This window comes from Ambystoma mexicanum, chromosome 2q (genome assembly GCF_040938575.1).
Source record: "Ambystoma mexicanum isolate Mex_15411 chromosome 2q, UKY_AmexF1_1, whole genome shotgun sequence".
Classification (NCBI taxonomy): Eukaryota; Metazoa; Chordata; class Amphibia; order Caudata; family Ambystomatidae; genus Ambystoma; species Ambystoma mexicanum.
Window position 1 is genome coordinate 123,144,599 of NC_090924.1, and position 23,346 is coordinate 123,167,944.

The 23,346-nt window shown below is 45.4% G+C and overlaps 1 protein-coding gene across 7 annotated transcripts in view; it reads left to right on the forward strand.

The window, feature by feature from the left end:
- The window catches only part of METTL22 (methyltransferase 22, Kin17 lysine), a 711,415-nt gene that overhangs the window by 298,212 nt on the left and 389,857 nt on the right, over positions 1 to 23,346 (forward strand). For all 7 annotated transcript variants that reach the window (XM_069647035.1, XM_069647041.1, XM_069647039.1 and 4 more), the window contains one exon: positions 2,302 to 2,373. In XM_069647035.1, the coding sequence (XP_069503136.1) occupies positions 2,302 to 2,373 (72 nt within the window). The remainder of the gene's footprint in view (positions 1 to 2,301; positions 2,374 to 23,346) is intronic.

A 23,346-nucleotide genomic window follows, 5' to 3' on the forward strand; every position in this document is an offset into this window, starting at 1 on the left:
GGGTGTAAGAAGTATGTGTGCCATCCCCAATGGGTATCTACTGATTTATTGAAACTGAGTGTGTATTTTTGAAGTATATTATTGTGTTACATATATTTCTCCCTTCTAAAGAAGACATATTCAACTGGCTGTTAAATTAATACATAATTGTTTAATCAAGAAACCTTGAGTGTAAGTCTTTATTTGGATACTTGTCACTGTGAATCTCTGTGTGATAACCCTACAGCTCACATTGACCCCTCTTGAGATAGGCTTACCAACCTGTGTAGTACATGCTTATACCAAAGGTTGGGTTAACTATTGCCAAGAGGACAAGGCTGGTGCAGTCTCCCACAGGGTACTGCATACAATCTTGCCTAACACGTGGCTTCGAGGAGCAGTAGAGAGCACTGTACATCAGAGGGTAAAAGGATTACATGGTCAGAGCAAGGTTACAATATTATATTACATTTAAGCAATACAAGTTATACTTAGGGATAAGATGGGATCAGGGGTCTTAGTGTGCACGAAGAGGTGGGTATTGAGCTTATTTTTCAATTGCATGATAGGTTTGTGTTTCGCCAGCTTGGGGGCATAGCTCGAGAAAGCCTTTTTTTAAAAATGTATTTGCATTTTGGCAATTTTAATCTGATCTGGTCCTAGCTTCTCATGGAGCATTGGCTGCAGGAGATGGTGACCTTGTTAGGACCAGGAAGGAGTGAGCATTCAAAGTTACAGCTTTGCAAATGGTCCAGCGCATCTTGAAGATGATGCATGCTTTTAGGGGAAACTAATGTAGTTTAATGATTATAAGCGTAATTTGGTCAAATTTGAAGGGTCCTTTGAGGCAGGTGAATCATGCAGAGTGCTTGTATTTCCAGCATCCAGGTGAAAAAAGGACAAGGCCTGTACATTGCACCGGAGGTTATTGCCTGGAAGGAAGGGCTTGATTTGCCACAGGAGAGCGAGTTGGTGCCACGCTATCTAGCTTTTCTTTGCTATGTGCATATTGGCAGACAGTTGGCTGTCAATGTGGAATCACAGAGACTTGGCACATGGTGTCAGCTGTAGGACGAAGCCCTATGTGTTCAGGTGGGCACACTAGGTCTGGTTCTGGGTATGTTCAGTGTTATTGGATAAGAGGAGATATTCTGTTTTGGTGGGCATCAGTTTCAGGTATGCTCTTGATGGAAATGTAAAAAAATAAGGAAAGAAAATGCTGAATGTGCGTTTTGTGCGCATTCTGCATGGACCGAAATCCCAAATCCCATAATGCCGACCAAGAGGAGTGTGGGTTACGGGGGTGTCCGCCTTCCCCCTTGTTCAGCATTATGGGATTCAGCGCTTCCATTGCATGGAATTCGGGGGACAATTATTTTTGGGATATGAAGCTTACCGCTCTGCTGTATCCCGCCTCACTCTTTTCAGTGTTGGGATTTCAGCGTAGATCCGCTCTGGACTTACATGTTTGTATCTCAGTGAGACTGGCATCGAGCTGGCGGATGTCTTTAAAGGCAGATATTTTGAAGTTGATTTGAGAATTATTAGCCTACTGGTGGATGCAGATGTTTTGGTTGACAAGGAGGGATCTCACGGGCTCCAAGGCGACGTTGAAGATCAAGGGTAAGAGAATGAATCAATGTGGGTCTCCAAAGGCGACACATAGTGGAGTGTGTTTCTAAGGTATCCATCTGAACTAATGCCTGTCTGAGTTGAACCAGTGGAGGATAGTCTCACCAATTCCCATGCAGCTGTGTAGTATGTCAGTGAGGGTTTCATGATCTACTATGTCGAAGGCTGCCAGGAGATAAGAGTACCAGGATGCAGTGATGCCTATCGAGAAAGAGGAGAACATTGTCTACCACTTTGATGGTGGAGGTCTTTGTGTGGTTTCTGGGTCTGAGAATGTTGGGTCTGTAGGAGGTTATTGATGTTGATGTGTGCTTAAAGTTGAGCGGCTACAGCTTTTTCATGGATTTGGCCTTGGAAAGGAAGGTGGATGATCGGGCGATAGTTGCTGAGCAGGTCATCATCATTGAAACTGGTAAAAAAAGTAATGGAGTACATTTTTCTGGACTTGGAAATGTATCAAAATGTTATCATTCACTGCTAAACACGCACACAAATGTGGTCATGCCAGAAATACAGCTGTTAATTTCTTTGAATTTCTTGTATCAGGATAAACGTTCTTCCCGCTCCCCACACCATTGTTGGTGTTTCAAAGGTATAAGAATGATTATGCACTTGCATTGTTATAGAAGATATAAAGTGTATTTATGTATTAAGGTCTTTGAGACATAACATTATTTTAAATATTTGTAGATGTTGGAGAAGATCTTCTGGATATGTGCGACCGGAATGTAACTTTAAACGTGCATCTCCTTGCGCCAGCAGGTAAGCATCACGATATTGTTTCAGACTTAGGTACACACTTACAGATAAGTAAATTCATAGGTCATCCCTGAAGCATCAGTATTCTTTGAACCATTGTACAGGTGCAAATGATAGTTGGTTGGGGAATGCTCCAAATCATGTTGATGCTTTTTCTAATTAAAACAAACAATATGCATACAAAATGTGCATGATCCATCTTTGAAGCTATGGACTCTGCCATTAACACTTATTTTGTTCCTAAGAGAATATGGTTTCTTGGGAAGTTACGACATGGGCCACATTTTTTCTCTTCTTCACACATTTCCTTTTATTTATAAAAATGAACCTAAATGTCAACTGGTACATGTATATCACATGAATTTGGAAAATAAAAAATGGCAAAAAGTCTTAAGTAACTTCATCTGCCTATCTATGGCCCTGCAACTCTTAGCTCCCTTCTAAGCACATAGCCTATTTCTTCTGTAAGAAATACATCTGTTGAGGGGGCGGAGCCAAGATGGCGGGTGGAACGGTCACGCCTCTGTGAATCTCCTAGTCATGGCGATATATAAAGCTGTCCTCATGACTTTTTGACAGCTCGAGTGGCATGAATAGAATCAGGAGAATGATGCGGAGGTGGCAGAATGAACTTCAGCACGCCTGTAATATGGTAGCTCTGAATAAAGAAGGTTGCTTCGTAAATTGAAACACTCTGTGCCTGCCTTTTTCACCCCTTGAAACACTTGTGTATAGGCGCGTTACAAATGCCATATATCATATCATATCATCTTAAGTGCCTGATGCTTGCTGGAAGGTGGAGTGGCACAGAGAGCTCCGCAAAGAGAAGCGCTCCTGCTGGACGGGCCGTGTGGTGCTTGACAAACCAACAGAAAAAGGAGAGGTGCTCCCGCTTGAAGAGCCGGGCAAAGCTTGACAGAGCCAACCCCCAGAGCAGTGGAGGTAGACTGTGGAGATCTGGTGGCGGGTCGAAGGGGAGAGAGGTCAGAGCGAAACTGGTGCTACGGTGTGGAGGCTGCTGTGCTGACGCCAGGGCTCCGCTGCCCTGTTTTGCCTCCCATATGTGCAAAGAGGGTAGATCCAGATCGAGGACCCCCAGCGCTGCCGAATTAGGGGGAGGGTGGCTGCTGAGAAGCGGCCATCTGCACCAAAATCCCAATTGCAGAAACCCTTTCACAAGCACAATTGAAAGCAGCACTTGACCCAAAAATAAGTGGAAGGAGGGAACACCCTATCCCCAAAACCTGCTGTTGCATCCCAGCGTAAGAGGCGTACATGGCCCGAAGGCCTGACTGCGCAATTTAAAGTATTCTGTAGGGAATTGATACAGACTATGGTTGCATTTTTTTCTTTTTTAACGTCTGGGACAATCACAGACATTATGAACCAGGCTATCATTAGTGTGATACACAAACAGGAAAAAGACCCAATAAATTGCAGCTCATCCTACCCCATAGTGCTACTCAACCTGGACAAAAAGAGAATTTCTAAAATACTGGCTTTTAAGCTGGAACCCATGCTCCCACAAATCATTCACCCTGACCAGACTGGATTTGTAACAAGCAGGCAATCCTTTGGCCAAATGTCAGAAAGCTGGTCCGCTTGATTGACAAAACTAAATGATTGGGGTGAACCGGGCCTTCTACTGGCACTGGATGCTGAAAAAGCTTTTGACAGGATCAACTGGGTCTTTCGGAAGGCATACTAGCAAAATCGGGGTTTATCCCCAATATAATCAGATGGATCTCAGCTACCTATGCAGGAGCCAGAGTCGGCCCAACTGCCCTCTGTTGCCTTTGCTCTTCCCCATGGTGATGTAACCTTTTGTCGACCCAGGAATACACTGGTTACATTTGGGTGAGCCGAATTTAAAATAGTGTTATTTGCAGATGATGTAATATTATCAATTTGAAATCCTGAAACCTCCCTGGCGACGGTCTCGGCAGAGCTGGGGAAGTATGGGTTGGCCTCTGACTTTCATGTTAATCTTGGCAAGTCAGAGATTCTTAATCTGACCACACACGGACGTAAGAACAACACTGCAAGCGGCTTATCCCTTTAAGTGGGCGCAAACTAGTGTACACTATCATGGAGTGTGCCTATCGGCCAATACCAGCAAGTTATACTGCCTAAACTACCCAGAGGTGTTGGCCCAGATAAGAGGCGATATGGCTAGATATGGGGTAAGCTGTTGATCTTTTGGTTTGGTAGAATAAATACAATACCTTCAGCCACCTCTTCTCCTTCACTCATCTCGGACTGTCTGTCTGCTATCAAGGAGTGGTGTGCCGCCAATGATCTCTGCCTTAATGCCAGTAAGGCTGAGATTCTCCTCATCGGCGCACCCGCGCCCTCCTTTCCTGTCACTCTCTGGCCGGCCTCTCTTGGCCCTCCTCCTGCTCCCACACCTTGGGGTCACCTTCGACTCCACACTCTCCTTCTCTCTGCGCATCTCTGACGTCTCTAAGAAGTCACACTACCAGCTGAACCTCCTCAGAGGTATTCTTCATTTCCTTTCCTTTCCCTAGAAGCTCACTGTCTCCAGAGCTCTGGTTCTCTCTAGGCTGGACTATTGCAACAGCCTCTTTCTAAATCTGCCTGCTTCTACTTTCCGCCCTCTGCAACTCATCCAGAACAGGACTGTGAGACTTGTTCTTGCCCTCAAGCCCTGGGATTGTATCTCTCCAGGACTGAAATCTCTGCACTGGCTCCCAGTGGCTGCGAGGATTAAGTTCAAAACCCTCTGCATTGTCCACAAGGCCTTCTGGGGCCTGGGGCCTCAATACCTTCAACTCTCTCTTCCTAAATATCTTCCTTCTCGAGCTCTTCGCTCATCTGCTTCCAACTCCCTCAGGGTCAGTCGCTTCTCCAAGCAACGAGTTGGTGGTAGATCTCTTTCTTCGGCTGGGACCTCTCTCTGGAACATGCCTCCCTGAAACTTGAGGAGAACCATCTCCATTTCCAGAAGCACCTCAAAACCTTCCTCTTTTCTTCTGCTTTCTCTCCTCCTCTCCCCTGCTGAATTCCTGGCTGAAACTGAAATTCAACTAGTTACCTGGCCACCCTCTAATCTCGGGCCCAGGTCACCTCCCCTGCCAGTTGCCTCCCTGGCAACCCCCGCACTTGGGGACTGTTTTCTGTATCCTTACAGTCCCCCTACCAGCGCTTAACACCTGATGTCTGCACTTACCCTTGCCACCAGCTGGCCGTATTTTTTATTTATTGATTTATTTATTCTATTTATCCCATGTACCGCACTGTCCTCTCCCTCTCCCCCTCTACACTTTTCCCCTTCCCCCTTCCCATGCACTTGCGTGAGCTTAATGATACCTGGCATAGTAAGATTGTTGTCTGTCTTCCCTCTGTTCCCCCTCCCTTGCCTCATCGCGCCTTGAAACACTTGTGTATAGGCGCGTTATAAGTGCCATATCATTTCATGATATGATATGATAAGGCATTTGTAACGCGCCTATACACAAGTGTATATCATATGTACTCCCCTGCCTCTTCTATATATTGCAAGCATTACCAGTCAAGGTCCTCAGAACAGAACTGCAGAAACTCCAAAAAGACTTCACTAAATTCATCTGGAGAGGGAAGGAGGACAGAATCTCCAAATTCATCTAATTGCAGAGGCGAGTAGAGGGGGCTTACATGCCCCAGAATTCCAGACATACAGCAAGGCGGCACATCTGCGAATATTGAGGGAACTTGTGAAGTGTGACCCTCTAAACAATTGTGGGTTATGGACATGACGGTGGGGCGGTAAATACCATTGTGGAGGGCCCTGTGGTTACCCAAAAAAGCAAGACCAAATTCGTTATACGTCAATCCAGTGACAAATCTGATGCTACATGCCTGGGTTAGGCTGGCAGTATCTAGGGGGCTCACTTCCTTTCCTTCCCCGGTGACGCCGGTCCATGAGGACCAAGACTTCATCTCGACGTTAAGAACGTTACCTGACTGAAAGAATCACTAAAATGGCCTCAAGCAGACCCATTAGATCAGTCAATTCCAACTGTCTCCATGTGCCACGCTTTAAACTCTCCACTATTGTGGGGCTCTAGCTTCCCAGTCAAGTCAGCACAACTGTGGACTTTGAAAGCAGACCAAACATTCACCAAATTCAGACACAATCCTACAAATTGGTTCAAATAGAACGATAATCCTCTCTAGTCTAGCACCTCTATTGTAAATAACCTTACCTGTCCTACATACCACATTAGCGAGCACACTGTATTAATCTATATGCCTGTACCTCCTTTTTGTTTACTTTGTATTTTATGTTTTTATATTTTTGCGTATTCACCTCCTTGTCTGTATACTTGATCTGTACCTCAACCTATGTAACCAAGCTGTATGCCTTCTTACCCTCTTGCGCCCTGACATCTTCGGGTCTGGCGTGCATAATAAGTAAATAAATAAACAAACAAACAAATGCATTCCGAGGAAGGAGGGATAATAGAGGATGGTGCATTTCGGACCTCTTCCGCAATGGGACCTTTAAGTCTTTCATAGAATGTAAACAATATCATCACCCGAGTGACCCAACCAATGTTACCAGATTAGACATTTTCTGGACATGGCGGTAAGGGAAACGGTGACAAGGCAATTGTCGGCCTTTGAGACATTTGCTGTTAATAGTGCCATAACTAATGGGCTGATATCGAACCTATATCGCATCTTTCTGCGCGCTAGAGAGAAAAAAACAATGGGCCTACATGAAGTTGTGGGGAAAATATCAAGGAAGGGTGATTATGGATGAAGAGCGGGATGGTATCTGGTTGAGAATGAAAAAGCCCTCTACAGTGATACAACTTTATAAGCTGCCTTTTTCAATTGTATCAGAGTGGTACTGACTCATGCACAGATCAGCGGGCTGAATCCTGGGACACAGACACTATGCTGGTGGGAGAGCAGGGCAAAGGGGACTTTTTTGCATATGTGATGGGGATTCCCCAAGATTAAACCATTCTGGAAAGAGGTTGTAGCACACACATCGCTAGTACTTGGGCAGACTTTTCCCTTTGATCATGGGCTGATACTAATAGGTATCCCTACAAAAGGAATATGTCCACTTTTTCACAAGAAGGAGAGTCGATAGATAACCTTAATGCTGCTGGTGGCTAAAATGGTCCTGCCTCGAAATGGAAAGATCAGGTGATACCTCACATAAATAAACCTCTGGTGGGCCAAAATGTGTAACGTACTAGCAATGGAAGATGTAACGGCAGATTTAACCAACAGTTGAGACAATTTACCCGAAAATGGGGGTAAGTCATGACCTACATTTGTTCAGACTCTATGGGCCTCATTACAGTTTTGCTGGTGCAGTAAAAGTGCTGGTAAAACTGCTGGTAATTCTGGCACCGGCACTTTTACTGCCCTGGCAAAACCCAAGTTTGCTGGTGGGGAACTGGTTTACCTCCAGCAAAGAGCTCAGTGGAATGGGGATTTACCAGCGTTTCGGCCACTTGGAATGTGCAGTAATTCCCGCATTCAAAGTGGTGGAATCGGTATTATGGTTTTGGTGGCATCCCGCCGGATTTAACGGCGGGATACCACCAAAACTGTAATGAGGCCCTATGTATACTACATGCCCGCATCGCCCCAGAGTGCTCCATTTATGTGACATATGTACGGAAACCATGGTATCAACACTAAGACGATAGACACAAGTGATCACAGTATAAGGGTGTTTGTTGAACTTCAATTGGGTTTGAAAAACGCCTATAGAAACCTAATTATAAGGTTGGAAGCAAGCAACGACCATCAAATAATAATAACGCAGTCCTAGTCGAGTCTGTCAAAATAAAAGGGCCTATACTAATAAACCTTTTGCCAAAACTTATTTCTAAATACAAATAGTGTGGGAAATAATGTTATGCAAAAGAAAAATGTTCGAGAAATGATATGTCAGGATATTCAAGCCGTTGGCTTCTCTTCCCTACGTTTTCAGCACAGCACAATGCGGCTCACTTGAGCTTAGCACACTCTCTGGCTTCTCAAGCAAGAGCATGCAGTTCAAAACCTCCGCATCAGGGCCTTCTCTGATATAGTCTCTTTGCTATTCAAAGTCTCTTATTTCAGAGGGCCTGATGAAAAACGACAAACATTAAAGTTCCTTTCTAACTTCTCTCAGGTGATTTACTGTTCACCCAGGTCCCCCTCCACCGGGCTGAGACCCACTCTAACCATACAAATACACCTTAAACTGCCCAACCTGTCTTCCAGAGCTCTCTTGGCCTTTAAGCATTCAGCTATCAGTTCAGGAGGCTTAACTTCTCGGGTTTTCCTTCCCTCAAGTCCAGATCAACATTCTTGGGTTTTACACAGTTCACCCACACAAGTGTCATGGTCCAATCTTGAATCTTCCTGCAGGAGTGATGCTGGCCCACCAGACCCCCTAGATGTGCCAATTCAACAATCTCAAAAAGATATAATTAGTAAACTGGCAAACCCAAGGGGAAAGAGGAATGGAGAACAAAACAAAAGCAGATCTTCACTGGTATTCTATGTAGACCTCTTCTCTACTGGTTATTCATCTGGAACTGGTATACTGGCTAGATGCTTCTTCAGTGTTGAGTCTGTGAAGATCTAAACACATATAATATTCTATTAATATTACTCTAATTAATTTCAATTACTTTTGTATGTATTAACTAACATCTATGTATATATACCTGCAGCCTATGCTGAATTGCTGATAGGCTTATTATTGCTTAGTATCATTAAATATTTTCTTTGATCTCTTCTTTAAATTCAAACTGAAAACCTTGGAGTCTTAGTTAATTATGAAGCTAAAGTGTCCAAAATATACTTCAAGAATATGACTTGGAAAATAAATGTCCTTGACTGAATGTTTATAAACTTCTCCAAATCACAATGAATTGTTAATGGTATTTCTTCTTGGTAACTTTCACTTTAACTGAGGAACAAGTCTTGACAAGGAATAAGCTTCTATTAAAGTCTGGAAATAGCGTGCTCATACGTTGACTGAAATTGATTCAGGAATCTTAGATGAGGATGTGCTCTATAAAAAATAACGAAGCAAACGAAAAATAACTCGCCTCAGATCCAAACCGCGCCTTCATAAAATGAACCGCGCACTTGAAGAGGAGCTGCACACACCTCGCACTCTTGAAAGGCTCCGCGCTGTAGCAGATGACCGCGTACTGTAAAGGAGCCGCGCACACCGCGCATACCAGAACGGAAACGCGCTGCTGAAGAAGACCGCGCACTAAAGAGGAGCCACGCACACCACGCGATCAGGAAAAGATCCACGCACCAAAGGAAATCCAAGTATCCACCCAGATGCCGCGCCTGCCGCGCAACCGATTACACAAAAATATTTCATGCGTCACAACCAGGAAGTAAATATAAACAAAGAAGGACGTCAGATACACGTCTACTGGTCCGTTCCTCTAAGTATCAAAAACGAATGTCACGCGAACATTCAAATAAATGTTTTCTTTTGGTTAGTAAAGAAATTAGTATTTTTAAAACTCTATTATAGTATAAACACTATTATACAATTTTGACCAAAATTCAGCACATTTATTATACTAAACGCTAAATTAGAGAAAAGTAACTGCAACCGCAAGTACTAAAAACCAAACATTCACTTATCAGACGGTAAACAATTCGAGCTAGAGCACATTAGGTTCATTGCGTTGTAGAATTATAGTTCAAAAAATATTTCTTGACTGAACTTGTAAATGTCATTTTGAATAATAAATATAATGATGCTCCACTCATGGACTTAGCTTGCTTCATCTGTATGGAATATAGTTCTTTCAATGCAGGATAAATTCTTCTTGAACTACTTTACCTTCTCAAGAGTAACTTCTTCTTAAATAGTTTCTCAAATTCAAATTTAGTTATTTTTTCTTCAGAGCTAAAATAACTGCTGCCTTCCTCTAAGGAAACTGGAATGAAAAGCAGTTTAGAATCTTGGTGAAAGTTCCAAGTTACCTCACAGCACTTCTCATCCAATCACTGTTGTGGAACAGACTCACCATCTTGGCTTGGGAAATTAGACACTTCCTGATTATTTAAATACATTTCCTTAATGTTAATCTAATCTAATGTAAAATTCAGAATCAACATCTATACCTCATTCAACCATACTTCTACATATGTGTGTGATGGTGTAATCTCTTAAATGAGGATTTTCTAGTATAGTGTCTCTTAGAACATGTGTAAATGTGCCATGAGATCCTGACACAAGTTCCTTAATAAATGTTTGTTCTTCAATTAAAGGTTCCCCATAATCTGCCTAAAGACCTTCCTCAGTTCACTTCTGGGGCTCCCTGCCTCTAGCTTTCTTTACCTTTTTATTGGACTTCCATCCGTCGGGTTCAAGTCCCTCTCTCTGCTTCAAAAATCGAAGACTTTCGACTGTGCGCAGAATTTTTCTTGACCTGTTGCAGGACCACTTCGATTCACAATTTGTTGTCGGAGTCAAAGGCTGTTACTCGTTCAGCCTCAACACCTCCCCAACTCCGCCGTTCACCCGTGCACCACCTCGCTCTTAATTCCTCATGGGTCTCACTCAGTCGGGCTCAGACTCCTCTTTCACTGTTCTTAAAATAAAGTATTCAAATGGGTTTCCTCCTGAGGTCAGGGTCTCACTGCTTGTCCCTCAAGAGCCTGGGTATTTCAGTCTGACCCAGGGGAGGAGTTCTGGGTTGGGCACGGTCAGGCAGCCTCAACTGCCCCTGGGTTAGTCTTCTAGATGTATAGGTGCCCCGCCACACTGCAGCCTCTCTCGTGCTTACATGCTCAGTGTCCTGGCAGTCCTTCCCACTCCAAGCCGTCCAGGGTGGTTTATACTCTGGCTCCTTCCTCCTGGCTTCTCTGCTTCCTTCACCATCCCCAGCTCGCTCAGAGTGTGCGTGGAAGTGTGACCTTTTATTCTCTTTTAAAGAGTTTATTGTAGTCAGGTGTGAGTAGTTGTCCCTCCCTGCATGACTCTGCCTGACCTCATTATCAGGACAATATGGAGACTGCCCATAGGAATCCATTGCCTATTGATTCCTATGGGTAATCCCCATTACTCCCATCTGCATCTCCTTCCTCCCAGTAGTTGGACTTCTAGAATGGAAGTAGGGATTGTGGGAGTTGTATGTTTTCCTGGAAATCATGGAAAAACCATGTAGGTTTTCATTAAGATGAAGGGGTTAAATATATTGTGTATAGGTGAATGGATTTTCTATTTGGTTTTATTTTCCCTGGTTGTTTACTCCATTTTCTTACAGAAAGGTACTGGTGTATGATGGGAGTCTGCTGACAATATCCCATGACCACTGAGGGGATGGGTGTATCGGTATGGGAGGAATACCATGTCTCGTCTGAGGGCGTGTCTCCCAAAGACCCCGAAGACCCCCTGCCCGGGAGATCCTCGCTCGTCTGCCCCCAGGGTTGGGATCCAGGAGTGATGGCCCTCCCCTGGCCACCTGAGCAAAGGATCCCTGGGAATAGCCAGTGAGAAATGGCTCAGGTTTCCCACACATGCAAGAAGCTATAAGGGATGTTCACAACGGTCTGTGACAAATACCAATACGACTGAAATGGGGGGCTTTGATGGAAGATGCACCTTGAAAGGAGGGCCCTTGAATGTGGCTGTGTGGCTATGATCATAGTTGGGGCAATGTATCTCTCTAACCATGTTTAACATTGGGACTTATATGTTCATGCTGGACCAGACTTAAGAGGGGTGTGGAGGGAGGTTCTAATTGGGGGGATAGCGAGTAGGTATTTGTTTCTCCTGTATCATTGTTTCTCCTGTAACAAATATTGTTGTAACACTATGCCTTAAATATGCTGAAATCTAAAACCGTGTTTTTGACCAAAAAAAAGAACTACATCTGTCAACTACCATTGTGGATGAATATCTATGCAGAAGAACCTTGCATTGATTGCTTTACAATCTTTATTTACGTGCCAACGGGTATGTCTTGCCATGATTATCTGCCTTACCTGCTATAACCGCCTTTGAAGCTGCTGCTGGTCTTTATTCTTCCAACCGTTTTTCAAGAGGTGGCATTATCTTCTCTAACAGTTGTCTGGCCATCTACAGGCTTGACGTTGATATTATAGAGTTGGCTCACTTTTGAGCTGTGATGCCCCATAGTGCAGTATGTTTAATGCCCTGCAAAATATATCAAATAAACTACCTTTTGATTGAAACGATTATTTGGATTTTTTAAGGTTAAGCAAAATAATTATTTTATTTTCATTTGTTTATAGAGTTTGGTGGTTCTCTCACAAAACATGATGTATTTTTAAGCACTCCAGTACAACTGGACAGAAATTGGTAGGATTTTAAAGGCTCCAGACTCATTTACAGTGTCCCATTAGTCAATACAGTTAAGGTGTCGGAAATCTAGTAGCAGTTGCAGATCTTTAAAAAGGGTACCTTCGTTAAAATTAGATTGGAATGAAATAGCTTGCTATAATAAAGTGTGTGGTGTGTTCAATATATGGAAAATCTAGTGGCATATTGTGCATTTATACAAACATTTGACAAGCAAGACTGGTGACAGCTTTGAAGGATTAAGATAACCCTTGACAAAGTGATTTGGGGGCTCTCCACATAGCATATATCTTAATCAAATGCTGCATTTTACAGCTCCTTCGACCAGTTAACATTGATCAGAGACTGAGATTTGAAGATTGCTTTACAGATGTTTATCTGGTTGGGGTTTTCCCTAAGAATCTTTTTAAAAATCTACAGACAGATTTTGCATTGTAATGCTTACTCGACCAGTAACATTGGCCACTGCTCACTTATTTATTTTTATTTTTTATTTTTATGGTGCTGGAAGCCTGCGGGCATCAGGGCACAACAAAAAGACACAGACAAAACATCAGACACTAATCAAGACAAGACACTTGGCTCAAGCCAAACAAGAGTGGGACTGCCTAGCTAACTAAAGGGATAGATGTATTCATTTAAACAGATATGTTTTCAGATTATTTCTGAAAATAAGATGATTGGGCTCTAGTCTCAAGTTCAGTGGTAGGTTGTTCCAATTCGTAGCAGCACATATAGGAAAGGCTCTGCCTAAACCATTTGCTTTCTTGTGTGGCTTAACCACAATTAGTCCATTGTAGCTCCCTCCTTGCTTTACTAATGTGCTCTGTCCTGGGTTTCCGTTTGATAATCCTGACCGCATTGTTTTGAATTATCTGGTATTTGGCCGTGCATTGTTTGCTAGCCCCAAGGAGAAGTGCATTCCCAGAATCCAGGCGAGATAAGATGGTTGCTCTTGCTATAGTGGTACAGTTTGCTTCGTTTAGGAAGGGTTTGATCGCTCTAAGAAGCCTAAGGTAACATGAGCAGTTTTTGCTCACATACAAAGCCTGAGCCTCTGAACTCATAGAGGCTTCGAATGGATTGTGTCTTCCAACGTATTCCACATCTTTTACATGTAATGTCCACAGGTGTGCACTTCAGAAACTTTTTCAGCAGAGGGCGTCCTGCATCAATGACGTCGGGTCGATGTCCCTCAAAGGCCTCCGTCGAGGGCATCATCACCAGATGTTATAAACAGGACGCAGGGCGCCTGTAGCCTCAGTTCCATTTTCATCCAAGGGGTTTTCCACCGACGACTCGAGGGGTGACTCTCCGTGTCGGGAGGTGGCCTGGGGATCTCAGTCCCGGAGTGGTTCCCGCCATTCGTCTTCCTCGTCCCGGCACTCTAGGAAGTGCCGTCAACCGTCGCCTTCCACGTCCTCCTCGGAGGATGGTGCCTCGAGGAAAGTGGCATGCCCGACGAAGTCCTCGACTCTGGAGGAATGGGATGCCTTTAAGGAGCAGATGTTAGCGATAGTTCAATCGCAGGGCACGGTTCCAGTCGTGCCTTCTAACGAAGCTGACAAGGAACGGTCTTGTACCGCGACTCGCACGCCTTCGGGCTCAGGTCCACGACGCGACTCGCACCGGGAACCTTCGAGGTCCCGTCCGGACAAGGCTCAGGACAGTCGCAAGAGACGTGACTCCAGGTCTCGGTCCTCGTCTCTAGCGAGAACGTTGCAACCTGTTATGGGCTCGAAGCCGGCGTCGACTAGGTCGCCACCATGTCCGTCCGACTCGGACGTCAACGCTTTGCCGTTGTATCAGCCCACGGTGCCGTCAGCACCTGTGTCGACGCCGTGACCATCGACGCTCACGACGTTGAGTTTGTCAACGCTCTCGATGTCGAAGCCTTTGGCGCCCTTGACGCCTTCGGGTATTTTTGCCCGCAATTTGCCATTGGAGTACCCGGATATCGTGGATCCTCCTAGGAAGGCTACTATGAAGTTTGTGAGGCCTGTATTGGAATCCTCTTATTTCCCCAGGCCACCGTTTCAACTCCCTCTGGACGACATTTATGAAGAGGAAGAAAGGTCTGATTTTGAGGACCCTGGTGAACTTGATGTGGCTCCAGTTTTTTCTGGTGACAGTCAATTGGAGGAGTTGGGGCAAACCCTCCATGATGCCAGTGGGCTGGATACTTCTCCGGAAGTGGAATTTGGTAGGCCTGAGCCTGGGGCTCATGCTGAGTCTTCATACAGGAGGCTCATGGCTAGGGTCTCGGAGTATTCTGAAGACTTTGTACAGGATGATGTAACTGATATCTTAGATCAAGGTCCATCTTCTGACCCGGTGTTAACATTTTATCTCACCTTACAGAAAAGGGTGGCAGCTGCTTGGCAGTCCCAGGAATCTCTTCCGGCTGTTAATTAACCTTTGACAAAGAAGTACTGCCCTTCTGTTAGCGACCCCAGCTATTTATCCACTCACCCCACTCCCGAGAGTTTGGTGGTTCAGGAGGCTACACCCACCTCGAGGCAGGCAGCTTACCCTACCATCCCTCCTGATGGGGACGACAAGCGCTTCGACGGTTGGGCTCGGAAGGTATTTTCTGCTGGGAGCATGGCCTTGAAATCGGCAAACTCCACTTTTGCCTTGGCAAGGTTCTCACACACTATGTGGAACTGTGTTTCGTTAGCGACAGAGCATATTCCTGAGGGGGAAGAAAGAGATGGGTTCCTTGCTCTTGTGCAAGACGGAAAGGATGCCATGTGTGAATCCCTTCAGTCGGGTTTGGATACGGCTGATAGTGTCAGCCGTGCCATGGGTGCGAGCACCGTTATACACAGATTTGCATGGTTGCGGAAGTTGGGTTTTGCTCCGGATGTGCAGGCTCGTCTTCTGAACATGCCCTTTGATGGAGCTCATTTGTTTGGCTGCAAGGCTGACGAGAGCCTTGAGAGGTTGCAGACCTCGAAAGCTGCGGCTAAATCTTTAAGAGCAGCTGTGCGTCAACCTCTGCCTTTTCATCCTAGGGGGACAGCAATGTAGGGGATGTTCTTTTTGTTACTACACCTCCTTTGGTAAAACTTGAGGGGCCGCCAGTCAAAGGGCCAGCAAAATAGTACCTGTGGTGATCAGGGAAATCGTGGTGCCAAGCCGCTCAAGCAGCTGCCTCTTTGCCTTCAGGCACTGCTGCAGCCGATTCTAAACAGTCATGAGGCCATGTCCCATGGTTCTCTGGTTGGGGGCAGACTGTCAGCATCTAGAAGAATGGTGAGCTATTACTTCAGATGCGTGGGTTCTGGATATCATAGCCCACGGCTACTGTCTTCCCTTCCTTGAGCGGCCTCACGACAATGCACTAGCGAAACTCTCTTTGAAGCTTCCAGATCCGCTCCTTGCGCAGGAAATCTTAACCCCGCTGGAGAAAGGCGCTATAGAACTGGTGCCTGTAGCGGAGAGGAACAAGGAATGGTATTCCCCTTATTTTTTGATCCCGAAGAAAGACAGGGGATTGAGACCCATCATGGACTTGCGTTTGTTGAACAAACTTCTCAGGAAGGACAAGTTCAAATGGTTACTCTTTCTCAAGTCCTCCAGGCCCTTCAACTTCAGGATTGGTTGGTGTCTCTGGACCTACAGGATGCTTACTTTCATGTGCCAATTCATCCCAAGCACAGAAAGTACCTGAGGTTTGCAGCTGGCAACTCGCACTTTCAATTTTGGGTCCTGCCGTTTGGATTGACCTCCTCCCGGAGGGTCTTCTCCAGGCTAATGGTGGTGGTGGCAGCGTACCTCAGGCAAGGGGGATTCACGTCTACCCCTACCTGGACGACTGGCTGATCTGGGCGCGCTCTCCCGAGCAAGCGTTGGATCATCTCGGTCTCACCTGCCACACCCTCCACAGGCTGGGCTTCTCCCTGAATTTCAAGAAGGTGCATCGGACACCTTCCCAACAGCTCCAGTACATTTGGGCTGTGTTAGACACGTCCTTGGGGGAAGTGCTCTCCTCCCAAGGTGAGGGCTCATCACATTGTGCAGATGGTGGACAAGTTTCAACATGCCCAGAGTCTCCCGGCTTTCAAATTCTTAAGGTTGCTCGGCCTCATGGCATCCTGAATTTTTCTGGTGCCAGAGGCCAGACTGCGGATGATATCCCTGCAATCTGTCCTCAAGATGCAGTGGTTGCAGTTCTCCGGCAAGATGACGGATCCCGTTCAGATTCCACTCTCGGTCTCCCAGGATCTTCTGTAGTGAGCCAACGAAGGGAACCTGATGAGGCGGGAAATGTTTTGGCAACCGTGGCTGTAGGTAACTGTAGTGTCGGATGCTTCCTTCACAGGATGGGGCGCTCATGCCAACGACTTGACCGCCAGCGGTCATTGGTCTCCGTTGGAGTCCAGACTCCACATGAATCTGTTAGAGCTGAGGGCCATCAGGCTAGCCCTGAAGGCTTTTCTGCTCTCTGTACGGGGGAAGAGTGTCCTGATCATGACGGACAACACAGTGGCCATGCATTACCTCAACAAAAAAGGTGCGGTAGGGTCACTCCCGTTGTGCAGAGAGGCAATGCAGCTCTGGGCCATCCAGCAGGAAATTTCGATCTCGGCAGTTCATCGGCAGACGAAAATGCGGCGCGGACGCTCTGAGCAGGCAGAGCATGATCTCTCTAGTGGGAGTTGGATCAGGAAGTCCTTCTGGAGATCGTCGCTCTTTGGGGAACCCCGCCAGTGGATCTCTTCGCCACCAGTGTCAACCGGAAGTGCAAGAGTTTCTGCTCAAGGGAATTTCCACCAAGAGGAGCCTTAGGAGAAGCGTTCGTAGTGGATTGGTCATTCCCACTGCTGTACACGTTTCCTCCAGTCCCCGTCATTCCTCATGTGTTGCAGAAGTTACGGAGGTTCGGTTCCCACATGATCCTCATTGCTCCGGAATTGGGCCAGGAGAGCGTGGTACCTGGACCTTCTAGAAATGTCCATCTGCCCTCCACACCGTCTTCCCTGCCGAGGATCTGCTCTTGTGCGAGGGGGGTCAAGTTCTCCATCCAGTAGTCAAAACTCTCAACCTTCACGCTTGGTATCTGAAACGTTGAGGTATAAGGATTGGGACCTCCCGGATGCCGTTATGGAGGTGTTGCTTTCGGCCGTAAGTTCTGCGGCTGGTGCAGAGGTCACAATGTGGATCCTTTTCAGTGCTCAAATCTTATGGTTTTGTCTTTTTAGCTTTCTTTGACCCACAGGGGCCTTAAAGTTGGTACGATTAAGGGTTACCTGGCAGCACTGTCTATATTTAAGCGATCATCTGAAGAATGTTCTTACTTTCTCAATTTCTTAAAGGACTGACTAATGTGTTCCCGCCGTCTCCTTTCCAGGTGCCAGTTTGGGATTTAAATTTGGTTTTGAAATTTCTCATGGGTGCTCCGCTTGAGCCTTTGCACTCTTGTCCTTTGAGACTATTGTCCTTCAAGACAGTATTCTTGGTTGCGGGTACGTCCGCTCGCAGAGTGAGTGAATTGCAGGCCCTTCCATCTAAGCCACCCTTTACTGTGTTTCCCAAGGACAGGGTTGTACTTGGGGTCCGTCCATCCTTTCTACCTAAGGTAATTTCGGAATTTCATTTGAGTCAAAGTGGTTCTTCCATCTTTCTATCCTCCTCCTCATCCGGGTAAGGAAGAGGTGCGACTCCATCGGTTGGATCCTAGGAGTGCTCTGAGTTTTTACATTTCTTGGATGTCCAAGGTCAGAGTGGACGATCAAATCCTTGTAGGATATGCTGGACACTGATTGGGCCAGGCTGTTACAAAACAGACCTTGTCCAAGTGGATTATCCTCACCATTACGGAGTGTTACCTATTGGCGGGTAAGGACCCTCCTGAATGGTTGCAAGCTCATTCCACTAGGGGCGTGACTAATTCCACCGGCCTCCAGCGGGGTGTTCCTATTAAGAATATTTGTGATGCCGCTACATGGCCTTCGCTCCACACCTTTGTTAAGCATTATTCACTGGATACCATCCATGGTCAGGATATGGCCTTTGGTAAGGCGGTTCTTTATTCAGCAATTTAATTTTGTACTCTAAATTCTTTTCCCTCCTCCATTTACTGGTACTGCCTTGAGAGTCTGCCAAAGATGTGGAATACGTTGGAGGACACAATCCATTTGAAAGACAAGTTACTTACCACCTGGTATCGTTCTTTCGACTTGATGTTCCTCCAATGTATTCCACATTGCCCTCCCAGCCTGCCCCCCTGGAGAATTTCCTATGCGATTGCAGCTTACGTTTCCGCAAGGCTATGTGCAGTCAAGCAGGCATAAGACTGGTGCCACACGTTCTGAGGGAATAAACTTAAACTGAGGCTATGGGCGCCGTGCGTCCTATTTATAACATCCGGTGACGTCGCCCTCGACAGAGGCCTTCGAGGGACATCGAACCGACATCATCGACACAGGACGCCCTCTGCAGAAAAAGTTTCCGAAGTGCACAGCTGTGGACATTACATGTCAAAGATGTGGAATACGTTGGAGGGACATCTGTCGAAAGAACGTTAACAGTTGGTTAGTAACTTGTTCTTCCAGGGTCATGCCTAGGTTCTTAACCTTACTCACCATTTGGATGTATGTGTCCTTCATCATGAATGGGGCGGTAATTTAGCTCTGGCTTGATGGGAGACAAAAACCATCAGCTCAGTTTTATTACCGTTCAAGCACATCCAGTTATTGTCCATCCATGATTCTATGATGCTGTGTAAGTCCTTTACTGTTTGGCTGTCCTTTACATAATAATCGCTCAACTCCACTACTAGCTGGGTATCGTCGGCGTAGTTAGTGAAATAGGCATTGATATTGTCCAGGACTTTACAGGGAAACCTCAGGTACAAGTTAAACAGTAGCAGTGATAGACTTGCTCCTTGCGGAACACCACAAAAGATGTCAGACTCGTGGGAGAATGTATCTCCCCAATGTATCTTGGACTTTCTATCAGCAAGGAATGAGGCCAGCCAGCCAATTGCCTCCTTGGAGCAATTAGCTACTTTCTCAAGTGCATGCTGGAGTAGGTGGTGGTCCGGGAGGTCAAAGGCGGCACTTAATTCGAGAAGGATAACATGCAGTTTCAAGTTTCTAGGATCAGTTGCCATCATTTTGAGTTTCCTTAAGACCTAGATAGCACATCTAGGATAGTGTCATCCAGTACAGTTTCTATTATTCCCAAGTAGCGCATCATTGATTGATTGCACTATGCACAGTTAGCACATTACATCAGTTTCCTTAGTACCCAATAAGCACATCACTTCCAGTTTCCTGGCCTCATTATGCCTTTCATGGTCAGGTTTTATTGCACACATTAACACAGATTGTGCAGATCACATTATACCCATTAAAGTCAGGTTGACCAGATTCCATCATTTAAAATTAGTAATGGTATTAACACGGACAAAAATTGAGGGTTACCAGGAAGATCGGACTGGGGCAAAAAATTCTCGGGCACCAATGAAAACATGGCTCACAGTCGCAAATGGCAATTCATTCCTTTTGTGGCAGACTGTTTGAATAGTACTCAAGGGATATTTTTTGATCGAAATGTGATGCAAATTGTGCATTTTAAAGAATATTTATTCAGCAACACTAGTCAACACTACTAACTGCATAGTGAAGTTACTCATCAAAACGGCCGACATTGTCCATAAAAGTGGCCCACTTTGACCCAAAAAACTGTCCAACACTAACACTTTGTGTTTTTGGTTCTCTCATTACCCTATTGCCCTTTAGGATAGTCGAGCCTGGTTACGAGGGGTTGCAGCTGCAGGACCTGGTGACTCCTCTGTGACCTCTAGCACTGCCTCTCCGACCGCTGGTCAAGGATGGCAGAGGCAATGTGCGAACACAAATAAAAAACAATCTTGGAGCCCTCTTTATATTCGGAAATCACCCTATGAAGTGTAACTGTCTCTAATGTGCTGTATTAGAAAAGGTGCAGCTGGAGCCAAGTGTTTTTCGATATAGAACAGGCAGTCTGCATGCCCCACACCCAGAGCTTCATATTTCGAGTTAACTTGATTGTTTTATTTTTCTGAAGCCTATAACCTTGTGTGAACATAGTCGATTTTTTGAAGTTACTGTGGCCATTTTCCCATATCCTGTTAAAATAGTTTTATGTATAGTGCTTCATGTTTGACATCCGAGTCCTCCTGCTTGTAAGCGCTGTGAAAATAGGTGTTACTACAAAATGCAATAGTACTTCCTTTATCAACCTCAGAAGGATGAAGGGATGATTTAACCCATTTGAAATATGAACTTGGAAAGGGCAGGCTGGCACATGTCATTCAGCTTTTAACTTGCTGAGCTGTCCAGTTGCGGCACAGTATGATGTTGCTTTAAAATGTGTGTCTTTGCTTCCTTGAGATGTGTGAATCTTATTTCATACTGGCATGTCTGAAGCTGAGGGACACTGCGTTCTGAATGCAATGGAATATGATATATATATGATATATATTGCAAACTCCGTTAATGTTTGCATAGTCATCTTTGTTGGCGCCATAGGCTAAAACATCTGATTAGCCACAGGCAGCAGACCCCTGATGGTAAAGATGCCATGAGGCATTTCGTTGGAATAGGATAGTAGTAACTGGGCATCAGGTGGTTGCACATTACATTACAGTGACATACCAGTTACATGAGGCATTCATTATGTCCTGTGGTGTTTGAGGCTGCACATTACCCATGGTAAAGATACCATTCATGTTAAGAACTATAAGGTGTTAATATGGCAGTCACCCCCACGTCAGGGGGTAAGGGGCAGACATGACCGGTAACAGCCTGCCATCCCGAGCCTGGGCGTGAGGGCCTTACCAAGGGCTTTGGGCCATTAGCGGATAGGCCTGCCCCCTACAAAGGAGTGATAGCCATTTGCACCCCAGGGTTCATCTGGGGTGCAAATGGTTTATGTTTTTTTTGTTTTTGCGGGAGATGGGCTGAACACGTATAGTGCGAGCCCAATCTTCCAGAAAAATTGAATAAAAAGAAGATATTTGCTGTAATAGGAAAGGGGACAGTCCCTTTTCCATTTCTTTGGTGGCTGTTGACGGGAGGAGCGCCGGTATCGGAGCACAAAGCTCCGGCCCAGCAGGTAAGTGGGAAGGGAGCGCAGTGGGGAAAAGGTATGGATTGTTTTTGGGGGTTGTGTCGTGAGAAGGCAGCAGGGAGAGGCGCCCTGTTGCCTCCCCACAATCAAGATGGCGCCCCCATGGGAAGGGCTTTGGGTGGATGGAAACAGTGGGCGGTACACCGTGTATTCTAAGCGCCCTTCCCTAAGTGTGAATGGATCATTTGAGTTTGAGCTTGGTACATTATGGATTCAATTGCATATGAGGCTGCACATATGGTACATTATACACTGCATTAAAAAAGCACTGAATGGCATTACTGGGGTACTTGAGGCTGCACCTTCACATATGAGTGCAGTAATAAAGCTGTTACCAATATATTTTGACTGTACCTATGCTGTAAGTTTAAGACAGACATAAGATGGCAGTAGCCTCAAAGAGAGGCTGCATTTGGCATTCTCTATTATGCAGCACCTGACATATGTAGCTAGAAATGATATAACATGACGATAAATAACCACATGATGCTGTAGTGGTATATGCATGCCAGCACCCCTGACCTATGTTGATTCTACTTTGTCTACCCTTGTCATAACATGACCCCCTTCATGAAATATCAACTTAAAATGTGGTTGGTTTCTAAAAAGGTTTTATGTCAGTTTTTCTGAAATGTACGCTTATATACTTTTTTTTACACCTGTGGGCCAAAGGTCATACACCATCACTTCCTGTGATGTTGTTGGTGCATGATGTCGCTTACATTACCCCTGGTTATTTTGACGTATTGATGTCCCTGAGTATTAATATTGATGTTGCCTATTTATCTTAATCTTGTGTCTACAAGTGACTTTTACAGAGTCCTGCTTCACAGTGTCTTTCCATAGATCCCCTTTAAGAGCCTTCCTTTACTTCCAAACTTCCATCTCTCCATGAGCCACCTTACCACCAATCCACTCTAAAAAAGAGCCTCTTACTCAAGAGCCACCTTCTCCCAGAGATCACTTTATAGCCTCCCTTCCCACATCCTCTCTCGTCCAATAACTGCCCATCTTCTCCAGCATCTTCAACTTTTCTCTACTAGAACACCACTCTTCTAGAGCCTTCCAGAGTCCCTTTTTCATAAGCCCCTCTGAAAACCTCAACCCTATGTAGATCCATACACTCCTAGAGCACCTATAATAGTTCTTCTTGCAGAGATTTCCGTGCAACTTACCTCTCTGTCTCATGTTTGTTCAGCTACTCCCAAAATTCCTCATTCACTATTTATTTCCCACAGCTTCCAAGCAGTCTTCCAAATGGTATGCTCAGATCCTGGCCTTTTCCCCTAGAGCTACTTTCCATATAAGAATACCTCCCATTCAAAGCCCCTCTTTCTGCCGCAGCTCTTCAAATGGATTGTGTCCTTCCATCTATTCCTCATCTTTGATATATCTCATTCCAGCGTCGGCTGTTTTGGAAAATGTTTCTCTCTGCAGAAGGCGCTGTGCAGCGTCAGCTCAATGTCCCTCGACGGCCTCCATACGCTCTCGCGCATGACGTCACCAACTATATATACAGCACACACCACTCCTTG